This window comes from Silurus aristotelis, assembly GCF_946808225.1.
Source record: "Silurus aristotelis genome assembly, chromosome: 6".
In the NCBI taxonomy this organism is placed as follows: Eukaryota; Metazoa; Chordata; class Actinopteri; order Siluriformes; family Siluridae; genus Silurus; species Silurus aristotelis.
This window is the reverse complement of record NC_139579.1, coordinates 15,770,441-15,793,210: the sequence shown is the minus strand read 5'-3', so window position 1 is coordinate 15,793,210 and position 22,770 is coordinate 15,770,441. Positions and strand designations below refer to the sequence as shown.

The 22,770-nt window shown below is 37.8% G+C and overlaps 1 protein-coding gene and 1 long non-coding RNA gene across 4 annotated transcripts in view; both read right to left on the bottom strand.

The window, feature by feature from the left end:
- LOC310727394 overlaps nt 1–22,770 on the bottom strand; it is a 766,835-nt gene that overhangs the window by 596,808 nt on the left and 147,257 nt on the right. The window lies entirely within an intron of this gene.
- sh3yl1 (SH3 and SYLF domain containing 1) overlaps nt 3,566–22,770 on the bottom strand; it is a 39,780-nt gene continuing 20,575 nt past the window's right edge. For all 3 annotated transcript variants that reach the window (XM_083543755.1, XM_083543756.1, XM_083543757.1), the window contains 6 exons: nt 21,084–21,196; nt 18,184–18,312; nt 17,931–18,081; nt 17,546–17,615; nt 17,297–17,362; nt 3,566–4,446 (listed from right to left, as the gene is read on the bottom strand). In XM_083543755.1, the coding sequence (XP_083399881.1) occupies nt 4,253–4,446; nt 17,297–17,362; nt 17,546–17,615; nt 17,931–18,081; nt 18,184–18,312; nt 21,084–21,196 (723 nt within the window). In that variant the 3' untranslated portion in view covers nt 3,566–4,252. The remainder of the gene's footprint in view (nt 4,447–17,296; nt 17,363–17,545; nt 17,616–17,930; nt 18,082–18,183; nt 18,313–21,083; nt 21,197–22,770) is intronic.

The following is a 22,770-nucleotide window of genomic DNA, read 5'->3' as shown; positions in this document are numbered from 1 at the left end:
GGTCGCCACAGCGGATCATCCGCATGTTTGATTTGACACGTTTTTACGCTGGATGCCCTACCTAACGCAACCCTCCCCATTTATTCGAGCTTGGGACCGGCACTAAGGCTTGTGCAACCCTAATGGCTGGGGTTGGTTCCCTGACCGGGGATCGAACCCGGGCTGCAGAGTTAAGAGAGCCGCATCCTAACCACTAGACCACCAGGGAACCTGATTTGGGAAGAAATACATATAGCTATAATGGTCAGGTATTCATATATTTTTGGTGTACATAGTGTGTTTATGGACCAATTCAAGATAGAATAGAAGATTCAGAAAAGTCTTTTTCAAGGTATCCAGGTATTTTGATAATTGATAATATTTCACATCTGCAGTTCTCTGAAAAACATCTTGAAACAGTAATGCCATTTTACGTCATTGGGTGTAACAATTTACCGTGCATACCGAAAGTATTCACAGCGTTCCCCTTTTTCCACATTTGTTATGTTACAGCCGTATTCCAAAATTGATTACATTCATTATTTTTCCCAAAATGACAACGTAAAAGAAGTTTGTTAAAAATGTTTGCAAATTTATTACACATATACATTATATATATATATATATATATATATATATATATATATATATATATATATATATATTTTTTTTTTTTTTATCACGTACATACATTTTCACAGCCTTTGCCATGACACTCAAAACTGAGCTCAGGTGCATGCTTTTCACTGATCATCCTTGAGATGTTTCTGCAATTTCATTGGAGTCCAACTGTGGTAAATTCAATTGGACATGATTTGGAAAAGCACACACCTGTCTATATAAGGTCTCTCAGTTAATAGTGCATGTCAGAGCACAAACCAAGCCATGAAGTCCAAGGAATCAAGGCACAGATCTGGGGAAGGGTACAGAAACATTTCTGCAGCATTGAAGGTCCCAATGATCACAGTGGCCTCAATCATCTGTAAATGGAATAGGTTTGGAACCACCAGGCCACCCAGCCAAACTGAGCAATCCAAGGTGAATGGTTTTAGTCAGGGAGGTGATTAAGAACCCGATGGTCACTCTGAAAGAGCTACAGTGTTTGTCTATAGAGAAAGGAGAACCTTCCAGAAGAACAACTATCTCTGCAGCACTCCACAACCAGGCTTGTATGGTAAAGTGGCCAGATGGAAACCACTTCTCAGTAAAAGGAACATGACAGTCTGCCTGAAGTTTGCCAAAAGTCACCTGAAAGACTCTCAGACCATGCAAAACAAAGATTAAACTCTTTGGCCTGAGTGCCAAGCATCATGTCTGGAGAAAACCAGGCACCTGGCCAATATCATCCCTACAGTGAAGCATGGTGGTGGCAGCATCATGCTCTGGGGCTGTTTTTTAGTGGCAGAAACTATTCAGGATTAAGGGAAAGATAAATGCAGCCATGTACAGAGTCGTCCTTGATGAAAACCTGCTCCAGAGCACTCTGGACCTCAGACTGGGGCAACAGTTTATCTTCCAACAGGACAACGACCCTAAGCACACGGCCAAGATAACAAAGGAGTGGCTATGGAACAAATCTCTGAATGTTTTTGAGTGGTTCAGCCAGAGCCCAGACTTGAACCCGATTGAACATCTTTGGAGAGATCTGAAAATGGCTGTGCACCAATGTTCCCCATCCAACTTGAGAAGTTCTGCAAAAAAGAATGGTAGAAACTGCCTAAAAATAGTGGTGGCAGGCTTGTAGCATCATACTCAAAAAGACTTGAACCTTTAATAGGTGCCAAAAGTGCTTCAACAAAGTATTAAAAATAGAGTGTGAATACTTATGTACATTTGATTTTTGATTTATTTTTTCGTTTTTTTATTTTTATTATATATGCACAGATTTGAAACAAGCGTCTTTCACGTTGTCATTATGGGGTATCGATCGTAGAATATTGAGGAAAATAATGAATTTAATCTATCTATAATAAGGCTGTAGCATAACAAAAGTTGGAAAAAGTGAGGCGCTGTGAATACTTTCCGGATCCGTACGCAATGCCTGTGAATCCACACAAACCAGCAATGTGACACGTGTTCACATTGCTGTAAAACCCCAAAATTAGTCAGGAGTCACATCATTAGTTTCAGAGGAGTTTGTTAGAACAAATATCTAAACAAACATCATCAAAAAGGCAAGGAAGCTAAAAGATTTTTAACCATAACATTATTGCATTACTCAGGATTCCCTTAAATAGCATCACTTAAATACATGTATCTTGTGAAAAAAAGTCTCTAGAATAGGTCAAATAAAGGCATGAGAGCATAGTTTGTACAGAAATGTACATTCGCTTATACACCCATGACTGCTAAGATCACTGAATTTTGGCTTATGGCTTAGATTTCTGCAGGTCTATACAGCTTAAGAGTATAACATCCACGGCATGTATTGTTTATACTAAAAATGCAAATGGTTGCTTATGTTAGGTAACCTTCAGTAATTACTGTATATTGACAAACAAGTTGAGCTAGTTTTATGATTAAACTACTGTATATGTTTGGAATTTTGTGTTCTAATTCTTGATCTCACTTTTCGAATTACATTTTGTGTCAAAGTTGATGTGTTGGAAAAAAAATCTGATAAAGGAGCAGATCTGGAGGATCATGGGTGTAGTGTTCAGTGAACTTTGGTATTTGTATGCTGTCGTCCCCTCAATCTCACGCCCTCACTTTTAGGTGTGTTGATGGTGGTGTGGCGGAACATCTCTTATCCCAGAGATCCCTCATGTCTGTAGCACCTTCTGGCTCTTTCTTTTAGTTATGCTGCCACAGTGAGTCTTACCCGAGTCCCCAACTGCACCGTGTGCTTAGCTTTTTTTACAACAATAAGGATACTTAATAATCAATATCTTTCTCTCCCCATTACCCCCTTCTCTCTCTCCCTCTCTCTGTCAAGTAAAACATGCTCCTGAGGTATCAGTGATTTTCACTGTTCTTGCCCCCTCCTCTCCCCGGATCTGCCCACTCTATCCAGGCCTGCCTCTGGATGGTGTTCTCTTCGACTGAAGGTCACTCTGTGCAGCTTGGGATGGTTCACATCAACGGCCTGGTGATCCATGAAATTACAGAGTAACGCAAGAGCTTTGAGGATGGATTTGGACTGTACTTGATGTTAATAGTCTGCTACACAGACTCAGGACTAGAGTTTGCATTTGATCACCATCACTGCACACCTCAACATCTCAACTCTAATAAATAGACATTTACTGCCACCCAGATGAGGATGGGTTCCTTCTTGAGTCTGGTTCCTCTCAAGTTTTTTTCCTTATGCCATCTCGGGGAGTTTTTTTCTTGCCAGTCGCCACCGACTTGTTCATTAGGCACAAACTTACACTATAAAGAACAATAATATTCATCCCTTCTTAACACTTTATCTATGTAAAGCTGATTTGAGACAATGTCTAAATGAATTGAATTTAAGTTCATACCCACTCCTCAATAAAAGGATAAAACCTGGTTATAAAAATTTTATAAATAATTGCATTTTCTTAATAAAAAAAAAAGTAATGTGAAAAATTCACATTAATTACAAAATGATAACAAAGGCTTAAATGTCTCATATTTATTAGAACCACAGGTATAAAAATATCAGTATCACCAATAGTCGAAATTTGCATTTGATTAGTTATACATACAAAAACACTTCATGACACGTAACCTAAATAACCTGTTTTTTTTATCCAGAAAGGCACATTTGGCAAAGCTAATACAACAATTCATTTAAAAAATATTTAATGATACAATTCTTCTACATCTTGTGTTGTTCATTTCTACCAGTATCTGAGTTGAGATACATAACATTTTACATGATGTAAATAAATGCATTAAATATATAAGTAAAAGGTGAATGAAGACAGAAGAAGCTACTGGCAGCAGAACGATAACTTAACACTCCTTAAAACACTATTAGCATGAAATCAGATCATTTTAGCCTGGGGGTTACCGTTATGCTGATTGCATTGCTAAACATATTTAAATAAACCCAGTAATTAAATACAAAAAACCCATGATCCATATAAACAACCCATAAATATGTATGAATCTGTGGGAGCACTTTTACTATTACATATTTTTTTAAACAGTAACCGATATGTAAACCAAAGACAAGAATCTCAGGTAAGAATAATCATCTAAATACGCTCATTTGGCAAGTTAGCTTATTCATTAAAAAAAATTCTTCATGTTGGAATCTGAAAAACAGAGATCCTAGAATCCCAAGCCCTTTTCTGCACTCTTAGTTAAGGGAGACGAAGTTGGCAGGGAAGATACCCACCTGTCCTCTCAGCTCTCCCTCCCACCAATCATACTGCGAGTCGGTCTTTGTGATGACAGTGATTCGATCTCCCACAGCGAAGCTCAGATCACCAGGCTGCTGCCCAGTGAAGGCATGCATGGCCGAGACTACAAGAGCGCCACCAGATGCTTCGTCTGTAAACAGGGTTAAGATGAGGGAGAAGGGGAAGGGAGGGAGAGAGGTGAGTAGAGGACAATTTTTTTCAGAAAATGATTCATGAAATGACTGCTGACCAAACCCACATCCTATTAATTGATTAATTTGTACTTCTGTCAATATCTGTCTTACACATTCTGTATCCATCCCTTTCTGTCTAATTCATATTCAATATATATAATATAATATATATATATAATATATACACACTATATATTTTTTCTAGTATGTATATATTATAGTATATTATTATTCACCTTATTTTCAAACTTTATAGTTATACTTATATTTTTTATATACTTTATTTTAATTTATTTTACTTTATTTTTATATTCTATTTTCATGTTTGCATGTTGGACAATTTCAAAAAGCATTTCATTACATTTCATACTCTGTATGAATGTTTTAATTAACCTGAAACGTTTAAAGATGGGGGGAAGGGGGGGAGGGGGCATAAAAAGGACCTGCCCTGACTTATAAAAGCATGTAAAAGCATGTTTTTATTTGATGTGCAGCAGCATGTTTGTCAAATTGAGGCGTAAACGAATGCACACTTATGCATATAAATATAACTTAATTCAAGTAAAGCAATTTGACAAATCTGCTGCTGCACATCAAGTAAAAACATGATTTTACATGTTTTGCGTGCTTTTTGCAGCACAGATAACCTGAAGTGAGATATAAATGAAGGAAAAATAAAAGACTTTGTATATCAAGTCAGAATCATGACAATCTGCATCGATTTTTACTTCGTAAAAAAAAAGTATTTATTTATTTTTTATTTTTAAACGTTTTAAGGCGTCTGCTTTATAATGGGCTGCCATGATCCAACAGCACACTAGAGGGCAGTGTAGCATGACATTTACAGCCCTTTTAGGCAGTAGTAAAATGTAAAAAAGAAAAGTTAATAAAAAATTATATTTCTATAAACTGATGACAACTGGGTTTAAAATCAAAAGATGAATTCAAGACCGTCATTTTCTGATATTTACATCCAGATGTGTTAAACAGCTAGATCTAGAAGTAGGATCTATTGAGAAAATGTTTTAAACAAAAAAGTCAATGTTTAAAATCTTGCATATGTAATATTCCAGATTCTGCACTTTATCTAGCCCACTATTTAAATGTAAGCAAATGTGTGGTATCCGGAATGCAGCTGCACAACTTGGTTTTAACCATCCAAAGTTCTCTCACACAACCTCTTTGCAATGCTCCGTACACTAAAACTGCCTGCATCCAATTTAATACACCAATGCTTGCCTACAAAGCAAAAAAAAATGGACCAGAACCCTATTACTTTCAACCAGTACTTCACTCCACACTGCACCATCCTCCCTCTGATCCTCCTGACATGTCCCCCGACAAAGGTACAAGTAAAACATGCTTGAAGACTTGTTCTGGCACCTAGGAAGTGGAACGATCTTTTAAGTTTATGCCCAAACAGCTGCTTCACCAGCAGTGTTTATAAAAAAACGTCTAAAGACCTACATCTACCACAAGTCAGAACTCTGTCTGCCAAGGGTTTATAAAATTCTGATTTACTCCCCATTAATAAAAAGAAAAATGTCATTTTAGTCATGCATATGGATGGCCAAATGTTTTAAACCAAAATTTATATAAGCCAGGATTTTGAAGTGTTCTTGTGGAGATTTGTGGTCATTCAGCCATAAGGTTGTTAAGACAGCCATGTGCTAATGTAAGGTGAGGAGGCCTGGGGTGCAGTCAGATATTTAAATCAATAGGGTTGAGTTAATAGTTTCATAGCAGACCACTCAAGATCCTCCACTTCAATCAAAGTAAACCATTTCTTCGTAGAGCTCTCTGGGACTGTTCACTGAGACTTGTCATGCTGGAAAAGGGTTTGGTCTCATAGTTCAAGTGAACAGAAAATTTTATTTTACTGCATCCTAAGACATCCGATACAATTGTGTGCCTCCAGCTTTGTGAAAGAACCACATATGGTTGAAAAGGAAGGTTCCCTAATACTTTCCTCCATAAAGTGTGTTATTGTTATGAATAATAAAAAAAAAAAAACAGCTCATTCACAGGGACACACATAATCTTCTTCTTCTTCTTCTTCTTCTCCTTTCGGCTGCTCCCATTAGGGGTCGCCACAGCGGATCATACGTCTCCATACCACCCTGTCCTCTACATCTGCCTCTTTCACACCAACTACCTGCATGTCTTCCCTCACCACATCCATGAACCTCCTCCTTGGCCTTCCTCTTTTCCTCCTACCTGGTGGCTCCATCCTCAGCATTCTTCTACCAATATAATTCATGTCCCTCCTCTGCACATGTCCAAACCATCTCAATCTCGCCTTCCTCACCTTGTCACCAAAACATCCTACATGCGCTGTCCCTCTAATAAACTCATTTCTAATCTTGTCCATCCTCGTCACTCCCAACGAAAACCTTAACATCTTCAGCTCTGCTACCTCCAGCCCCACCTCCTGTCTTTTACTCAATGCCACTGTCTCTTATCCATACAACATCGCAGCTCACCACAGTCCTATAAACTTTCCCTTTCATTCTTGCAGATACTCTACTATCACAAATCACTCCTGTCACTCTTCTCCACCCACTCCACCCTGCCTGCACTCTTTTCTTTACTTCTCTAACACACTCTCCATTACTTTGCTCTGTTGACCCCAGGTACCTGAACTCCTCCACCTTCTCCAGCTCTTCTCCCTGCAACCACACCACTCCACTGCCCTCCCTCTCATTCACACACATGTACTCTGTCTTACTCCTAGTAACTTTCATTCCTCTTCTCTCCAGCGCATATCTCCACATCTCCAGGCTCTTATCAACCTGCTCCCTACTCTCACCACAAATCACAATATCATCTGCAAACATCATAGTCCAGGGAGACTTCTGTCTGACCTCGTCCGTCAACCTGTCCATCACCACTGCAAACAGGAAAGGGCTCAGGGCCGATCCTTGATGCAGTCCAACCTTCACCCTGAACCAGTCTGTCGTACCTACTGCACACTTCACTGCCGTCACACTGTCCTCATACATGTCCTGCACCACCCTCACATACTTCTCTGACACACCTGACTTCCTCATACAATACCACAACTCCTCTCTCGGCACTCTGTTGTATGCTTTCTCCAAATGCAACACAATGCAACTTCTTCTGACCTTCTCTATACTTCTCCATCAACATTCTCAAAGCAAATAAGGCATCTGTAGTGCTCTTCTTCGGCATGAAACCATACTGTTGCTCACAGATGGTCACCTCTTCTCTCAGCCTGGCTTCCACTACTCTTTCCCATAACTTCATGGTATGACTGATCAACTTAGTTCCCCTGTAGTTAATGCAGATCTGCACATCTCCCTTATGCTTAAAGATCGGTACCAGCACACTTCTTCTCCATTTTTCAGGCATCTTCTCACCTTCCAAAATCCTGTTAAACAATCTGGTTAAAAACTCCACTGCCATCTCTCCTAAACATCTCCACGCTTCTACCGGTATGTCATCTGGTCCAACCGACTTTCCAATCTTCATCCTCTTAATCGCTGCTCTCACTTCCTCCTTACCAATCCTATCTACATCCTTCTTCACTAACTCCACATCATCCAACCTTAGTCCACCTGTGTGCACCTTCCCCCACTCTTATACGTCACCCTATGATCCTCCTTCTTTTTAAAATAAGTGTTCACCACTGCCATTTCCATCCTTTTAGCAGAATCTACCACCATCTGCCCTTCCACATTCCTCTCCTTAAAACCATACCTACCCATCACCTCTGTTCCCTTTACCTACATGCCCATTGAAATCTGCCACAATCAGCAATCTTTTATTCCTAGTTACACCTTCTATCACTTCATCTAACTCACTCCAGAATTTTTCCTTCTCCTCCATCTCACAACCCACTTGTGGAGCATAAGCACTGATGACATTTATCACCACCCCTTCAACTTCCATCTTCACAGTCATCACCCTATCAGAAACTCTCTTCACCTCCACTACACTATTACTGTACTCTTCCTTCAGAATCACCCCTACACCGTTTCTCTTTCCATCTACACCATGATAGAACAGTTTAAACCACCAAAAATTTTCCTGGCCTTACTCCCTTTCCACTTGGTCTCCTGAACACACAACATATCTACCTTTCTCTTCCACATCATATCAGCTCCCTCTCTTCCTTTACCAATCATAGTACCAACATTTAAAGTACCAACCCTAACCTCCACCCTCCTACACTTCTCCTTTTCCTGCCATCTCTGTAGTCGTCTTCCTCCTCTCCTTCTCCTTCTCCTTCTTCGGCCAACAGTAGTCCAATTTCCACCAATACCCGGTTGGCTAACAATACCTGTGGTGGTCGTTGGTAACCCGGGCCTCGACCGATCCGGATATTTGATTTGGCACGTTTTACGCTGGATGCCCTTCCTAAAGCAACCCTTACCATTTATCCAGGCTTGGGTTTAGCAGTAAGAGTGCACTGGCTTGTGCAACCGTAATGGCTGGGTTGAAATATTTACACCACTAAAACCCCAAAAAGACAAACTATTAAAGGTCCTTCATTTTGTCCCATGTAGATGTTTATTTTAAGCGATATCAGAAACTAATGCTTGTGTCAATTTTGCCAACATTAGTATATGAAAAAATAATAATAATAAAATTGCTGGCAAATTGTTAAAATATAAGAAACTTCAAACTCAGAGCCTGGTATTTAGGAAAAATTATTTGCTTGACATCAGTTTGGAAGATCGCACTCAGTAGCAGAGAGGATAAGAGTGGAACAAGTGGGCAAAAAAAGCAGGACACTAGACACAAGGTACAGTAACATCCAGTTTCTCACTAGTTGCTGACACATGTACTGAAATCCCCTGACTTCTAATCCCTCTGGCAATCCAAACCCAAGACATCCTGGTTTTATTTTTTGGTTTGCTATTTTTAACTAACAAAAAATATTATAAACACCTCTAAACGCTTAGAAAATAACCGTCTAATCGAGACGTCAAAACCTTTAACCACAAGTGCAAGACACAACAAGCCACAAATTCTGAAAGCAAAATAATCTTGATTTTTTTCCCCCCTATCTGTCAGGTCGGAGTGTTTTGGCAGAGCGGTGACATTCGAGTTCTGCAGCTTTCTGCTTGCACATGCAAAAAAATCCAAAAAGTGACAGCTCATGAAAAGAAAGGTTGTTAAGATATATCTCATGTCTACACCAATAAGTCTGATTGGAATTAACTAAAGCTAAGAGCAAATCACACAACAGTAGCATGTTTTTTTAAACAACCACACATGCCAATCTGGGGCATTCAGTGGTCCAGGAGAAGCATGAGTGTTACAAAGGAAAGATTTGGGCAGAGGCCACAAACATCTCTGGTAATTAAAAAAACGCAGGAAAACAAATAAAAAGCACCAACACTCCATGAAGGTGTTGTGTTTAAATAAACTATTAAACAGTTGTCTCCATTTTAGATAAATTGAATGTAGAATTTTCAGTTTTTACAGTATATTCAGTGTGGTTAAAAAAGATTGATCCTGTAATATAAATATATGATGAATATTTATATAATTTGATCATTCTATCAGGATTGTGTAATGCATATGCTACGCATTACACAATCCTGATAGAATGATCAAATTATATAAATATTCATCATATATTTATATTACAGGATCAATCTTTTTTAACCACACTGAATATACTGTAAGTCTTGAAAGTAAGTTTCTGTACACAAAACACAGATCACGATGACGCAACAACTAAAGGAAGAACAATGCAACATCCATGTGCTGCATATCAAAATAAAGTAATAGCTGACCACTTTTTGGATTCAAATAATCAGAAAACATGACACCCAGATCACCTAATTCCAAACATTAATGCGCTTTCATACTCCGAGTCCTCGGTCATTCCCACCAGGCCTGAGTCATTGTCCAGAAGAAGTCTTCTGCACACGTAAAAGGTGTGGTCATGACGGTTTTGTGGCATGCTCTTCTCAATAAGCCTAACTAATTGTGTCTGAATCAGAGATCAAAATAACACATGAATTAACTACAATTAGAGCTAAAGCAATTAAGAAAGTAAAGAGGGGGGAAATGACTGAGACAAGTAAATTGTTCTAAGAATAACAAAGGATCGAGGCTGACATTAGAACAAGAGCTGGATAAAATACACCTAATCATTTGCTCATTCATTCACAACATGGTCCAAAGCGAATGAATGATGACCAACAAAGAGAAACCTATCCGAGGACTAAACAGCTGTTCTAAGTAACAACACTGTGCTTACATACTGCTCCAGTAAAATTATGCCTCTATTAAAAATACACAAAGTATTTGTTTTTGAATGTACACTATATCATCATCATCTTTCGGCTGCTCCCTTTAGGGGTTCGCCACAGCGGATCATCCGTCTCCATACTACTCTGTCCTCTACATTTGCCTCTTTTAAACCAACTACAGTACCTGCATGTCTTCCTTCACCACATCCATAAACCTCCTCCTTGGCCTTCCTCTTTTCCTCCTGCCTGGAAAAAACGCCCTACATGTGCGGTCCCTCTAATAAACAAATTTTTAATGCTGTCTATCTTAACATCTTCAACTTGGCCACTTCCAGCTGCACCTCCTGTCTTTTACTTAATATCAAGGCAGCCTGGCTTCCACTACTCTTTCCTAAAACTTCATGGAGTGACTGATCACCTTTATTCCCCTGCAGTTAATGCAGGTCTGCACATCTCCCCTGTTTATAAAATAAATAAAAAAAATAAAAAAAAAAACCCTCCTCACTCCTCAGACATCTTCGCACCTTCCAGAATCTTGTTAAACAATCTTGTTAAAAACTCCACCTCCATCTCTCCTAAACATCTCCATGCTTCTACCGGTATGTCCTCTGGCTCAACCAACTTTCCAATCTTCATCCTCTTAATCTTAATCGCTTCCCTCACTTCCTCCTGACTAGTCCTATGCACTTCCTGCTTCACCATCTCCACATCATCCAACCTTCTCTCTCTCTCTCTCATTTTCCTTATTCATCAGCTGTTTAAAATACTCCCTCCATCTTCTTGATACACTCTCCTAACAAGTCAACACATTTCCATCTCTTTTATTGCTCTAACTTGCATTACATCCTTTCCAGCTCTGTCCCTCTGCCTGGCCAATCCTTTTCTCCTGCCTTAGTGTCCAACTTCTCATATGCCTTTTGCCACATCCCTCTTCACCTATTGCCGCATCTCCTTGTACTCCTGCCTACTTTTCTCATCACTCTGTCGATCCCAATTCTGTTTTGCCAACCTCTTTCTCCTTATGCTCTCCTGCACTTCCTCATTCCACCACCACGTCTCTTTGTCTTCCTTTCTATTTCCAGATGTCATACCAAGTACCTTTCTAGCTGTCTCTGGTATCACTTCTGCAGTAGTTGCCCAATCATCCAGCACCTCTTCATCACCACCGAGCCCCTGTCTGACCTCTTCCCTGAATCTCGCACTACAGTCTTCCTCCTTCAGTTTCCACCATCTAATACTTCTTTCAGTCCTTCAGTCCTCTCCTCCTCTTCTTCTTCTTCACCTCCAAAACCATCCTACAGACCACCATCCAATGCGGTCTAGCGCCACTGTCCCCCGCCAACACCATACAGTCTCCAATATCTTTCAGGTTGCATCTACTGCATAAAATATAATACACCTGTGTACACATTCCTCCACTCTTATACGTCACCCTATGCTCCTCCTTCTTCTTCAGATATGTATTTACCACTGCCATTTTCATTCCTTATCAAAATCTACCACCATCAGCCCTTCCACATTCCTCTCCTTAAAACAATACCTACCCATCACCTCCTCATCCTCTCTGTTCCCTTCACCTACATGCCCCAATCACCAATCTTTCATTCCTAGGTACACCTTCTACCACTTCGTCTAACTCACTCCAGAATTTTTCCTTCTCCTCCATCACACAACCCACTTGTGGATCATAAGCACTGATAACATTTATCATCATGCCTTCAACTTCCAGCTTCACGTTCATCACCCTATCAGAAACTCTCTTCACCTCCACTACACTCTTACTGTACTCTTCCTTTAAAATCACCCCTACACCATTTCTCTTTCCATCCACACCATGATAGAACAGTTTAAACCCACCTCTAATGTTCCTGGCCTTACTACCTTCCCACTTGGTCTCCTGAACACACAACATATCTACCCTTCTCCGCTCCATCATATCAGACTTTTCTCTCCCTTTACTAGTCATAGTACCAACAATTAAAGTACAACCTCTAACCTCCAGTCTAATTTGCGGCATTTAGAAGACTAGTGGTCTGACACTGACACACTCCTCCACTTCTCTTTTCCCTGCTGTCTCTGTAGAAGTCTTTTCCCTCTTGCTTCAGTTCTCAAGCATCGTCATGGAATGAGTCAGTGACCATTTGAAAGAGGAGTTATCTAAGTTGATTGTAAGTATAATACTTGTGACTTGGCTGGAGTTTTGTTTTACTTTTCCTTAATAAAATATTGCGTAATGAAATTGGATCATTCTTTTTGAATAACTCTGTATTTAGACACCTGACCAGCTTTATGTGCTTTTTTTTAAAAACATCCCATTCCACATTTAGTCCCTATTTGCTGCTATAATAACCTCCACTCTTCTGGGGAAGATGGTCCACTAGATTTTGGATTTATATTTAACCACAAGGGCGTTAGTAAGGTAAGGTCAGGTACTGATGTGGGGTGAGGAGGTCTGTGGTCTAGTCAGTGTTCCAATTCTTCCCAAATGTGCTCACTAAGGTTGAGGTCAGAGGTCCATAACAGGCCACACAAGACCTTCCACTCCAACCCATGTAAACCATATCTTTGTGTGAGCTTGCTTTATGCACAGGGGCATGCTGAAACAGGTCTGGGTCTCTTAAAGGGGAATTTAAAGAAGAAAAATTCAGCACTACTGCATCCAAAAGACTCCTATACAAATGTGCCTCCAACAGTTTTGTGTACTTATCAAAAATAAATGCTGATCTATGATAATATTAATCATTACTGCAATTCAATGTTCCAACCTTCTGCGCATCAAAATCTTTGAAGGACAGTTTTGGATTGTTGCAAACACGCAATTTATGACATAGCATCAACCAAACAGCAACAAACCGAATCCTTTTCTGAAATGTAACAAGAGTTTGAAAATTATTTTAGTAAACATTAAGTGAAGTCAAAGTTTCCCATAATGAAAATATGCTAATGATGTACAGAAAATTCAAAACTTCACTTTAGTACGATAACAAAGTATAACAAATACTTTCAAATAACAAAGTAAACTAACTAATTGATAATCAAATAAATTAAAAGAAAGTTATATACTGCGTGCTATCCAGCACTAATTAAAACATTGTCAGTGAACAGTGAATATAATACTGCAGCCTTTCAATGTGCCAATTCTGTGGGTAAGGTTAGTAATATCTCATGACAAATCAGTAAAATTAATTCCCAAAATATTAATTTAGCCAGTTTTCCAGGGTACAATTTTCTACATAATTCTGATTGTATGAGTCCAGATCACTCTAATTGAGAACACACTGGAAATGCTAATGATATTCATCTGTAAATCTATGATTGATTTAAACTTGATTATCTTGTATATCGATTATCCTGTCTTGTCCAATCCTTTCATGTAAAGCAATGTATGGTGTAGGTCGACATAAAGGGAGCAGGGAACAGTTTCTGAACTATGGATAGCATTTTTTTTCTTTATATCTGTAGGAAAATCCTGGCCAGAGATTTTAGAGAATTCACCTCTCCACCTTCTGAAACTAGCTAATAATCTATACTCAGCTCTTTCCATTAATAAGCCAAGTGGTGAGATGTTGTATAAAATGACACTATATGCAGTATGGTGCTATGATAATGTCTTTAAATATATCTAGAAATATACAGTACAGACCAAAAGTTTGGACACACCTTCTCATTCAAAGAGTTTTCTTTATTTTCATGACTATGAAAATTGTAGATTCACACTGAAGGCATCAAAACTATGAATTAACACATGTGGAATTATATATGGAATTATATACATAACAAAAAAGTGTGAAACAACTGAAAAATGTCATATTCTAGGTTCTTCAAAGTAGCCACCTTTTGCTTTGATTACTGCTTTGCACACTCTTGGCATTCTCTTGATGAGCTTCAAGAGGTAGTCACCTGAAATGGTCTTCCAACAGTCTTGAAGGAGTTCCCAGAGAGATGCTTGGCACTTGTTGGCCCTTTTGCCTTCACTCTGCGGTCCAGCTCACCCCTAAACCATCTCGATTGGGTTCGGGTCCGGTGACTGTGGAGGCCAGGTCATCTGGCGCAGCACCCCATCACTCTTCTTCTTGCTCAAATAGCCCTTGATGCCTTCAGTGTGAATCTACAATTTTCATAGTCATGAAAATAAAGAAAACTCTTTGAATGAGAAGGTGTGTCCAAACTTTTGGTCTGTACTGTACATATAACCCAAGCTGTTTTAGATAATGTAATATCTGCATGGAATTTGACTTTTAGGATTGCTTCAGGCACTGCTCCTGGCCATGTTCCTTCTGGGTCAGTGGCCAAGATGTTGGACTTCTAAACAGAAGGTTGCAAATTCAATTCACAGCATTGCCAAGGTAACACTGCTGATCATTTGTATAAAAAAATATAAAGTCGATCTGTATAAGGGTCATTGCCAAATGCCATAAAATACAAAATGTGTACAATACACATATTCGTTTATGTATGGGTTCAAATTAGTGGATCTAATCCACAGATCAGTATGTTTTTTTTTGGAAGGTGATAGGACCCTTTACATGGCAATGCATCCACACCGTTGCTAGTATTGTTTCATTTTGTTTTATATTGTTTACACATTGCTCCACAGTTCTATTTCTGTAAAAAATATTACTGGTTCTGCGACAAGAAAGCAAAAGCCTAAAATGAAGGTTGCAACCTTATCAAGATAATAAAAGCAGTAAGAATACACTACAAAGCATAATGCACTTGTTTTCTATAGTAGGTCTGCTTTCCATTTAGGCAACATGTCAGCAGTTAAATATTGTGACATTGGTGTTAATGTGGCAGCATGCTGTCACTGTCTCAGCCCTTCACTCACAGACAGCAATCAGCTATTGGCCGGCAATCTGTGTAATTTTCCCCTGCGTTAATGATACTGTCATCTCGCTGTGGGAAAGAATGCAGACAACTGCTGACATGACAAACAGCATGGAGAAGAGATGGGAAAGCAGCCAGGGCCTGGCTCATCCCCTCAGTTTTAATCCTGAAGTTAGTTGAGTGGAGTTTCTTAAAAACTAGCTCAGACAGGGTTGCTTCACATGTGCTTTCTTATTTAATCCTGTAATTAAAACTGTAAACATAGGGCTTTTATAGCCTATTAAAAACAAATGCATGTATATAACCAGCACAAATCATTCACTGTACCATGATAGGGATGACTCAGGAAATGCTTAATTACTGCTTTTCAATAGAATTTATGTGTTTTTACAGATTTGTGGAATGCTCCTCATCAATAATAAAGCTGTTAGTATTCAAATCCAAAAGTATTCAACCATCCAGCTTTCATTTCTGAGACACTGCAGTCTTTGCCAGATGTCTTGTATGATTAGGTAGAAGGAATATCTGTTAAGTTTTGCCAGTTTCGATTCCATGTAGTTAAAGAACACAAAAATAAAGGCCAAAACATTGAAACAATGCATCAGTAATTACACACTATTCACGGACACTAACTTGTCTACATTTAAATTTTCCTGCAGGATATCTTTCATCATATACCACATTTTTCGGACTATAAGCCGCTACTTTTTTCCCACGTTTTAAACCCCGCGGCTTAAACAACGAAGCGGCTAATTTATGGATTTTTTCTGGGTTTTTCCCGGTTTCGCAAACTTCAAGCCAAAAAACTGAGCGACATAATATTAGACCAATAAAATTTCCGAACGCAAACGAAAAAACGCACCTCACCTGTGTTCTGAGCTGCAAGGCATCGGGAGAAAAAAACTTCCACCACTGTTGATTTTTAAACGCACGACGATGCCAAAAGATAAACGAGAGAGAAATAGTTGTGAAAGGAAGGAGGAAGACAGTGAACAATGACTTTCTTGGTAGGCTACTGTTTAGATACAAGCCGTTGTAACGCGTTGAGTCAGGGTCATGGGAGAGCTCGCTAACTCCAGTTGCAACAGAAATCATTTAAGCACAGACAGGTTTCCAAAACTCATGCTTTTTTATTTTTCTTGGCAACAGCGTTATGAGTTGGTCAAAGAAACTTAGAAATGAGCATCAGAAAATAATAAGGACATATTCCTCGGTCTTGCACACATGCAGTAATACCGGAAAATGCGGCGGCAGCCTATTCCCAAAATACCGCTCTGCTCTTAAAGGAGCCACAACATATTTTACCCGTTACACAGTGTAACAGACACTGTCTTTCGTTAAAGCCTGTGTAAAGTTCATTAGTTTCAGTGTAGACTCTGTAGGCTGTGTAGGCTTATTTATGTTCAAATGTGCGGCTTATATATGGGTGCGCTTAATAGTCCGGAAATTTCTGTATAATTAATACACAAATATTACATTTTATTTATTTTCATTAGATTAAGAGATTTCCTACATTTTTTTTCAGTATCTATAATATTTTAGTATCATCTTAGACCACTCAAAATAGCCTTTTATTTATAATATAAACACAAAAACATTAGTAATACGTCAGGAAAAATTAAGGTTAAGAATTATCGCCATTGTTGGTAAAAACATAAAGTGGTTATGTTTTTCTAACTATGTAGAATCATTTTCTGGGCTGAGGAACAGTTTAATAATTTTAGCAAATTAGATTATATTCTGAGCTTACCTGAGCTTTCCGGCCCCCAGCTAGAAATACTAGGATACAGCGTTGGCCTGGTTTCTGTAAAAGAAGCTATGGAGAAAGATTCAAATTATCAGAGCTATTAAAATAAAATGCTAAAATCACAAACAAATCACTTAGTGCTTCATGATCTAATGATTAAACCAGAAGTTGCCTTTATTCATTGAGAAAGAAACTACTGCCAAAAGAAGTGATGGAGGTTTTAGTAGTTTTACTCCTGTTTAAGGCTCTTACCTTCAGCCCTTGAAGAGAAGGAGGAAGCTGATCTCTGGGCTGGGGGTGCTGGTCTACTTGGGACTATACTCTGTAAGAATAAAGGCACCACTAAGCGGTATGTATACTGTATGTTCTATAAAAATCTACATTTAAAGTTAACATGATTCATCCTGGTTCAATTTAAAAAAAAATATATATATATTTTTTATCCTGGAATATTAACAGTAGGGTTTTTTTTATTTTTTTTATTTTTTTTTTTTTTATATATGCACTGTACCTTTAATGATTTTTTTGTAGAATTCTACAACACAAAGCATTTCAGATAATTGATTAAGAATTAAGGATTAACTTTTAGCATCCAAACAACCTGAACAGGAAACATGGTTTTGACAAGAACACTGACCTTCTTATTAGGATTCATATACTTGCTCTGCCAATCATTAGTGTATTTTTCAGTATAGGCCTCCAAAATAGTATACAGGTCATAGGCTTCTGGAGGTGGCTCCACGTCGCCATTGAGAATGGCAGATGCACGAATATCTTGGCCATAGAACCTTTCGGAAAAAGGGACCATTTTGCCAAAGGAACATAAACAGTGCACAGTAGAATGTAAAATAAACACAAATTATTGATAGTAACAGATAAACAGGACACACTTTCTGTTAGTCTCTTTGCGTTCCATTATGTAGGAGCCAACAAGGGAAACTCCAGCATAGAGACCACGTGACTTGCAGTAGGAGAAGACGGCTGCCGTGCTGCGGAATGCCACGTCCGCCTCTAAATTCCTGTTAAAGACGTTTAGTCAGATGGGTTTGTCTGTATGCATGCACTGCATGAACCATATTAAAAACACACACTATTCTCACCTAATGATTTGCTGTGACCACTGCAGCTCAGTGTTTGAGACTATTATGAACATTTTCTTTTACATTCATTTATATTTCAAATAGCAACAATAATACTAGAAAACAATAGCTACATAAAAAGCATGGTTTCATTTACATCATTTTAAAGAACAAAAAAAATCTAAATTTTCCATGCACAGACAAACTCTGGATTTAATAAAGAATTGAATTAAACTACAGGTTTTTTTTATGTAAAATGCTACCTCTCACTATATGTAATTCTAACTAAAAAGTAAATGATTGTACCTGCTGTGCTTGCTCATGCTTGCTTAAAGCATGACTCACTGTACATTGATAGGAATTTGTCTCATGAGGCATTTAATCGAAAATCAACGCAACATAGCCAAAAATAATATTTATGTCAAATAGTACAAATTACAAATAGTATAGACATAAGTGCAAGTATAAATATGCCTCCTACATGATACATGAAGTCTATATGTGCCCATTATAATTATGACTGGATTTGTGAATTTACAAATTATTTAACTGGTTGCAAAAACTAGTTTATATACTTCACTCATGACCTTTTTAAATCATACGATTAATTTGTGCTTTTTGAACATCTCATTCGACATTCAGTCCCTACTCACTGTTACAATAACCTGGAGGTTGATCAAAATATGCTACAATGCAAACGTGTTGCTAAAGAAAAATGCCTGTTGCAGGGAAGTCCCATAGATTAGCCAAAGTTTTCATATGTAGGCGGTAGGTAATGCTATTCATCAGTCAACAAGATTCAGTTACAGGAAAACCATTGTACTAGATTGTACCATCTACTTGTTGCATTTATAGTAATAAATCATTCACAATCCAAAAATATGAAAAAACTAACACCACACAGACCAAGAGTCATAAAGAAAATAATTAAGTTACTGCTGCTAAAGGTGGTTTTGCATATGAGTGCTTGAATCATAAGGGTCAATGTACTATACTTAGTTTTTCACACATCTCCATTTGGGGTTAATATTTTTATTTAAAAAAAAATAATAATAATAAAAATAATAATAATAAATAAGAGGGTATGTCAATATGTCTAGTGGTGTTGTTCATCCAAGGCTGTATTTACTAAATCTTAGGACCTGATAAAGACCAGATGATTTTTATTATGCCCTAATACAATTAAAAAATGTATATTATTATTTTTACCTTTAAAATAAACTTAGAATTCATTGTTATCCAAGTACAGTACATTGTTAACTAGTCTTCTTTCTTGACTTTTATCTCTTAAAATTCTTTATTGTTAATTTGACATATATTGTTTATTTATAATAATTTTTTTAAGTGATCATTTTCTCTGTATCTTATAGTTGGCCTCATCCAACTGACTCTCTAAATATATTGTACTTTAACAATCATTGCTTTTACTATCACATACATGTTTATAAGTAAGGTGTGAGTTCAAGTCCATGAGCAAGACCCTTAACCCTTAACTGTTATATTGTATAAATAAGATAATTGTAAGTCATTCGGGATAACTGCACATTCCAAATGAAGTAAATGTTCAACTCCAATTCCAAAAAAGTTTTTTTTGTTTTTGTTAGTTTTTAATAACCACAGTTCAATTGCACCCGTGAAATTACAAAAGGGTTAGTCTCACTGTTAAACCCACAGTAGCCCAATATCTATTTTATTCTACAACCTCATTTAAAAAAAACAGTAGGGACACTGTATAAAATGTGAACAAAATCAAAATTCAATGATTTCTAAATCTCATAAATACATATCCCATTCACAGTAAAACAAAAGAAAAATTTTAAGTTTTATATAAAAGTACAAATATATTCGATTTAAAGGAAAAAATAAGGTGATTTTCAATTGCAACAGGTCTCAAAAATGTTGGAACAGGGCCACATTTTCCACTGTGTAGCATCACGTCTTCTGTCCCTATACATCTGAGAACTGATAAGACCAATTGTGAAAGGTTTGGGAGAGGAATGTTGTTGTTTATGTGTCTAATACAGGATTCTTTGCTGTGATTTTCGTTTCATGATGCGCCAAATGTTTTAAAATTGTTGAAGCAGGCAGACCAGTTCAGCACCCGGACTTTTCTACTAGGATGTCATGATATTATAATACATGCTTAGTCAAATATGCAAAGCCTTCCCTGGAAATACGTTTTCTGGATCGAAACATTTGTTGCTCTAAAACCTGTATATACAGTATAGCATTGATGAAAGGAGACGGAGTTTAGTGGGCGGTGCATCAGTAATAATTGTCCGTGGGAAACACAGTGCTCCTTTTTTAGTTAAATGGACTAAACAAAGAATGAAATTCAATCGATTCATTTTTGTAATTCAGTTACTCGTGTTTCTATGTTTTATTGTGTATAAAATATGGGTGTATGAGATTTGCAAATAAAATTCCATATTTATTTACATTTTACAGTGTCCCAACTTTTCTGTAATTGGGGTTGTCAATGGAAATTGGAATGGCAAAACAGCAGACTCAAGATCTTTAGTGAATCAAATGCTGAAAGGAAAAAAAATCCGCAATATACGAATAAATCTGAATAAACCACCTCAGAACATTTATTTAGGCACCTGCTTTACATACGTTAGAATCTTTCTATTGAAATCTTACAAGAATTGATTACATTCTATTTCTATCACTCAGATGCTGTCAACATGCTAAATATATTTGGCTTTTACCTGCCAAGTGGACCAACAGCCACAGTGCAGTTCCCTCCAAATGTAAGGTTTCCCCCTTTGCTGAAAGCTTCCACAGCTCGTTGCTGATTAAGGATGATGACAAAATCAGATGCCTAAGGATAAAAACAATAATAAGCACAATCCAGCTATAATAATAATAATAATAATAATAATAAGAAGAAGAAGAAGAAGAAGAAGAAGAAGAAGAAGAAGAAGAAGAAGAAGAAGAAGAAGAAGAAGAAGAAGAAGAAGAAGAAGAAGAAGAAGAAGAAGAAGAAGAAGAAGAATGTGCACAGTCATTTATTTTTTCCAGCACTTGTTGGAAAAGCTTTCCTTTCCCAGTTTTGGCTACTACCAAGTTTCTTCATTCTCTATTTTCCCTCACCTTATTTAATTAAGGTTATGCATACATTTTTGTGTGGAAGACCATGAGTTTAAATCCCAGCACCATAAGGCTGCTATTGCTGGGCCTTGGAGCAAGGACCTTAACCCGCTGTTGCTCAGTAGAATAAATGAGGCAATTGTAAGTCTCTGGATGAGGGGCACCTGTGAAATGCCATAAATGTAAATGTCTTTGTGCACTACACCTGTTACCTGAAAGCAACCACTGTGCAAAATTAATCAACAATGTGATGCACACAACTACTGAATCCAAAAGGAGTCATCCAATGGTGAAACTGTAGGCTATAAAACAGAGCCCGAATTTCTCTTCCTGGTCCTGACAAATGACCAAGTGACCTTTGCAGGAGCAAAATGTGGATGATTGCATAGGCCAAAGATAGAAGGATCCGGCCTCTATCCTGAAAAATGATGAAGCCAGATCATGAACTGCAAATAGCTCTCTATTTAAAGTGCACCAATGCCAGTATGTATAAAACTTATGTGAAATCCTAATACAAACAGTCTTTAAAGTCTACCGATAACCAAACCTCTTTTTTTTCTTTTTAAAACAAGAGTGTAAAAGTGTACAAAACCCTTTTAAGGAAATACAAACTGCAATTACTTTAACTGCTGATAGCTGTAAACCAAATGTAAGAAAATATATTCATACGAAACCAACACAGGGAAATCCATTATAGCACCTTAAGAACATTAACCACATTAATCTAGAATTTTCTTTACAGTATATAAATGTTAAAGTAAAGTTCAGTTAGCAGTCTTACAGTATTTCACAAATATCTAACAGGACATAAATATGAGCAGACAAATGTCCTTATACAGTAGTTGAGTGAAGAAAGCATGGGCAACATGCTTAAATCTTTCCAATTACAGTGATGAAAATAAGTATTTGAACACCCTGCTATTTTGCAAGTTCTCCCACTTAGAAATCATGGAGGGGTCTGAAATTGTCATCGTAGGTGCATGTCCACTGTGAGAGACATAATCTAAAAAAAAAAAAATCCAGAAATCACAATGTATGATTTTTTTTACTATTTATTTGTATGATACAGCTGCAAATAAGTATTTGAACACCTGAGAAAGTCAATGTTAATATTTGGTACAGTAGCCTTTGTTTGCAATTACAGAGGTCAAACGTTTCCTGTAGTTTTTCACCAGGTTTGCACACACTGCAGGAGGGATTTTGGCCCACTCCTCCACACAGATCTTCTCTAGATCAGTCAGGTTTCTGGCCTGTCGCTGAGAAACACGGAGTTTGAGCTCCCTCCAAAGATTCTCTATTGGGTTT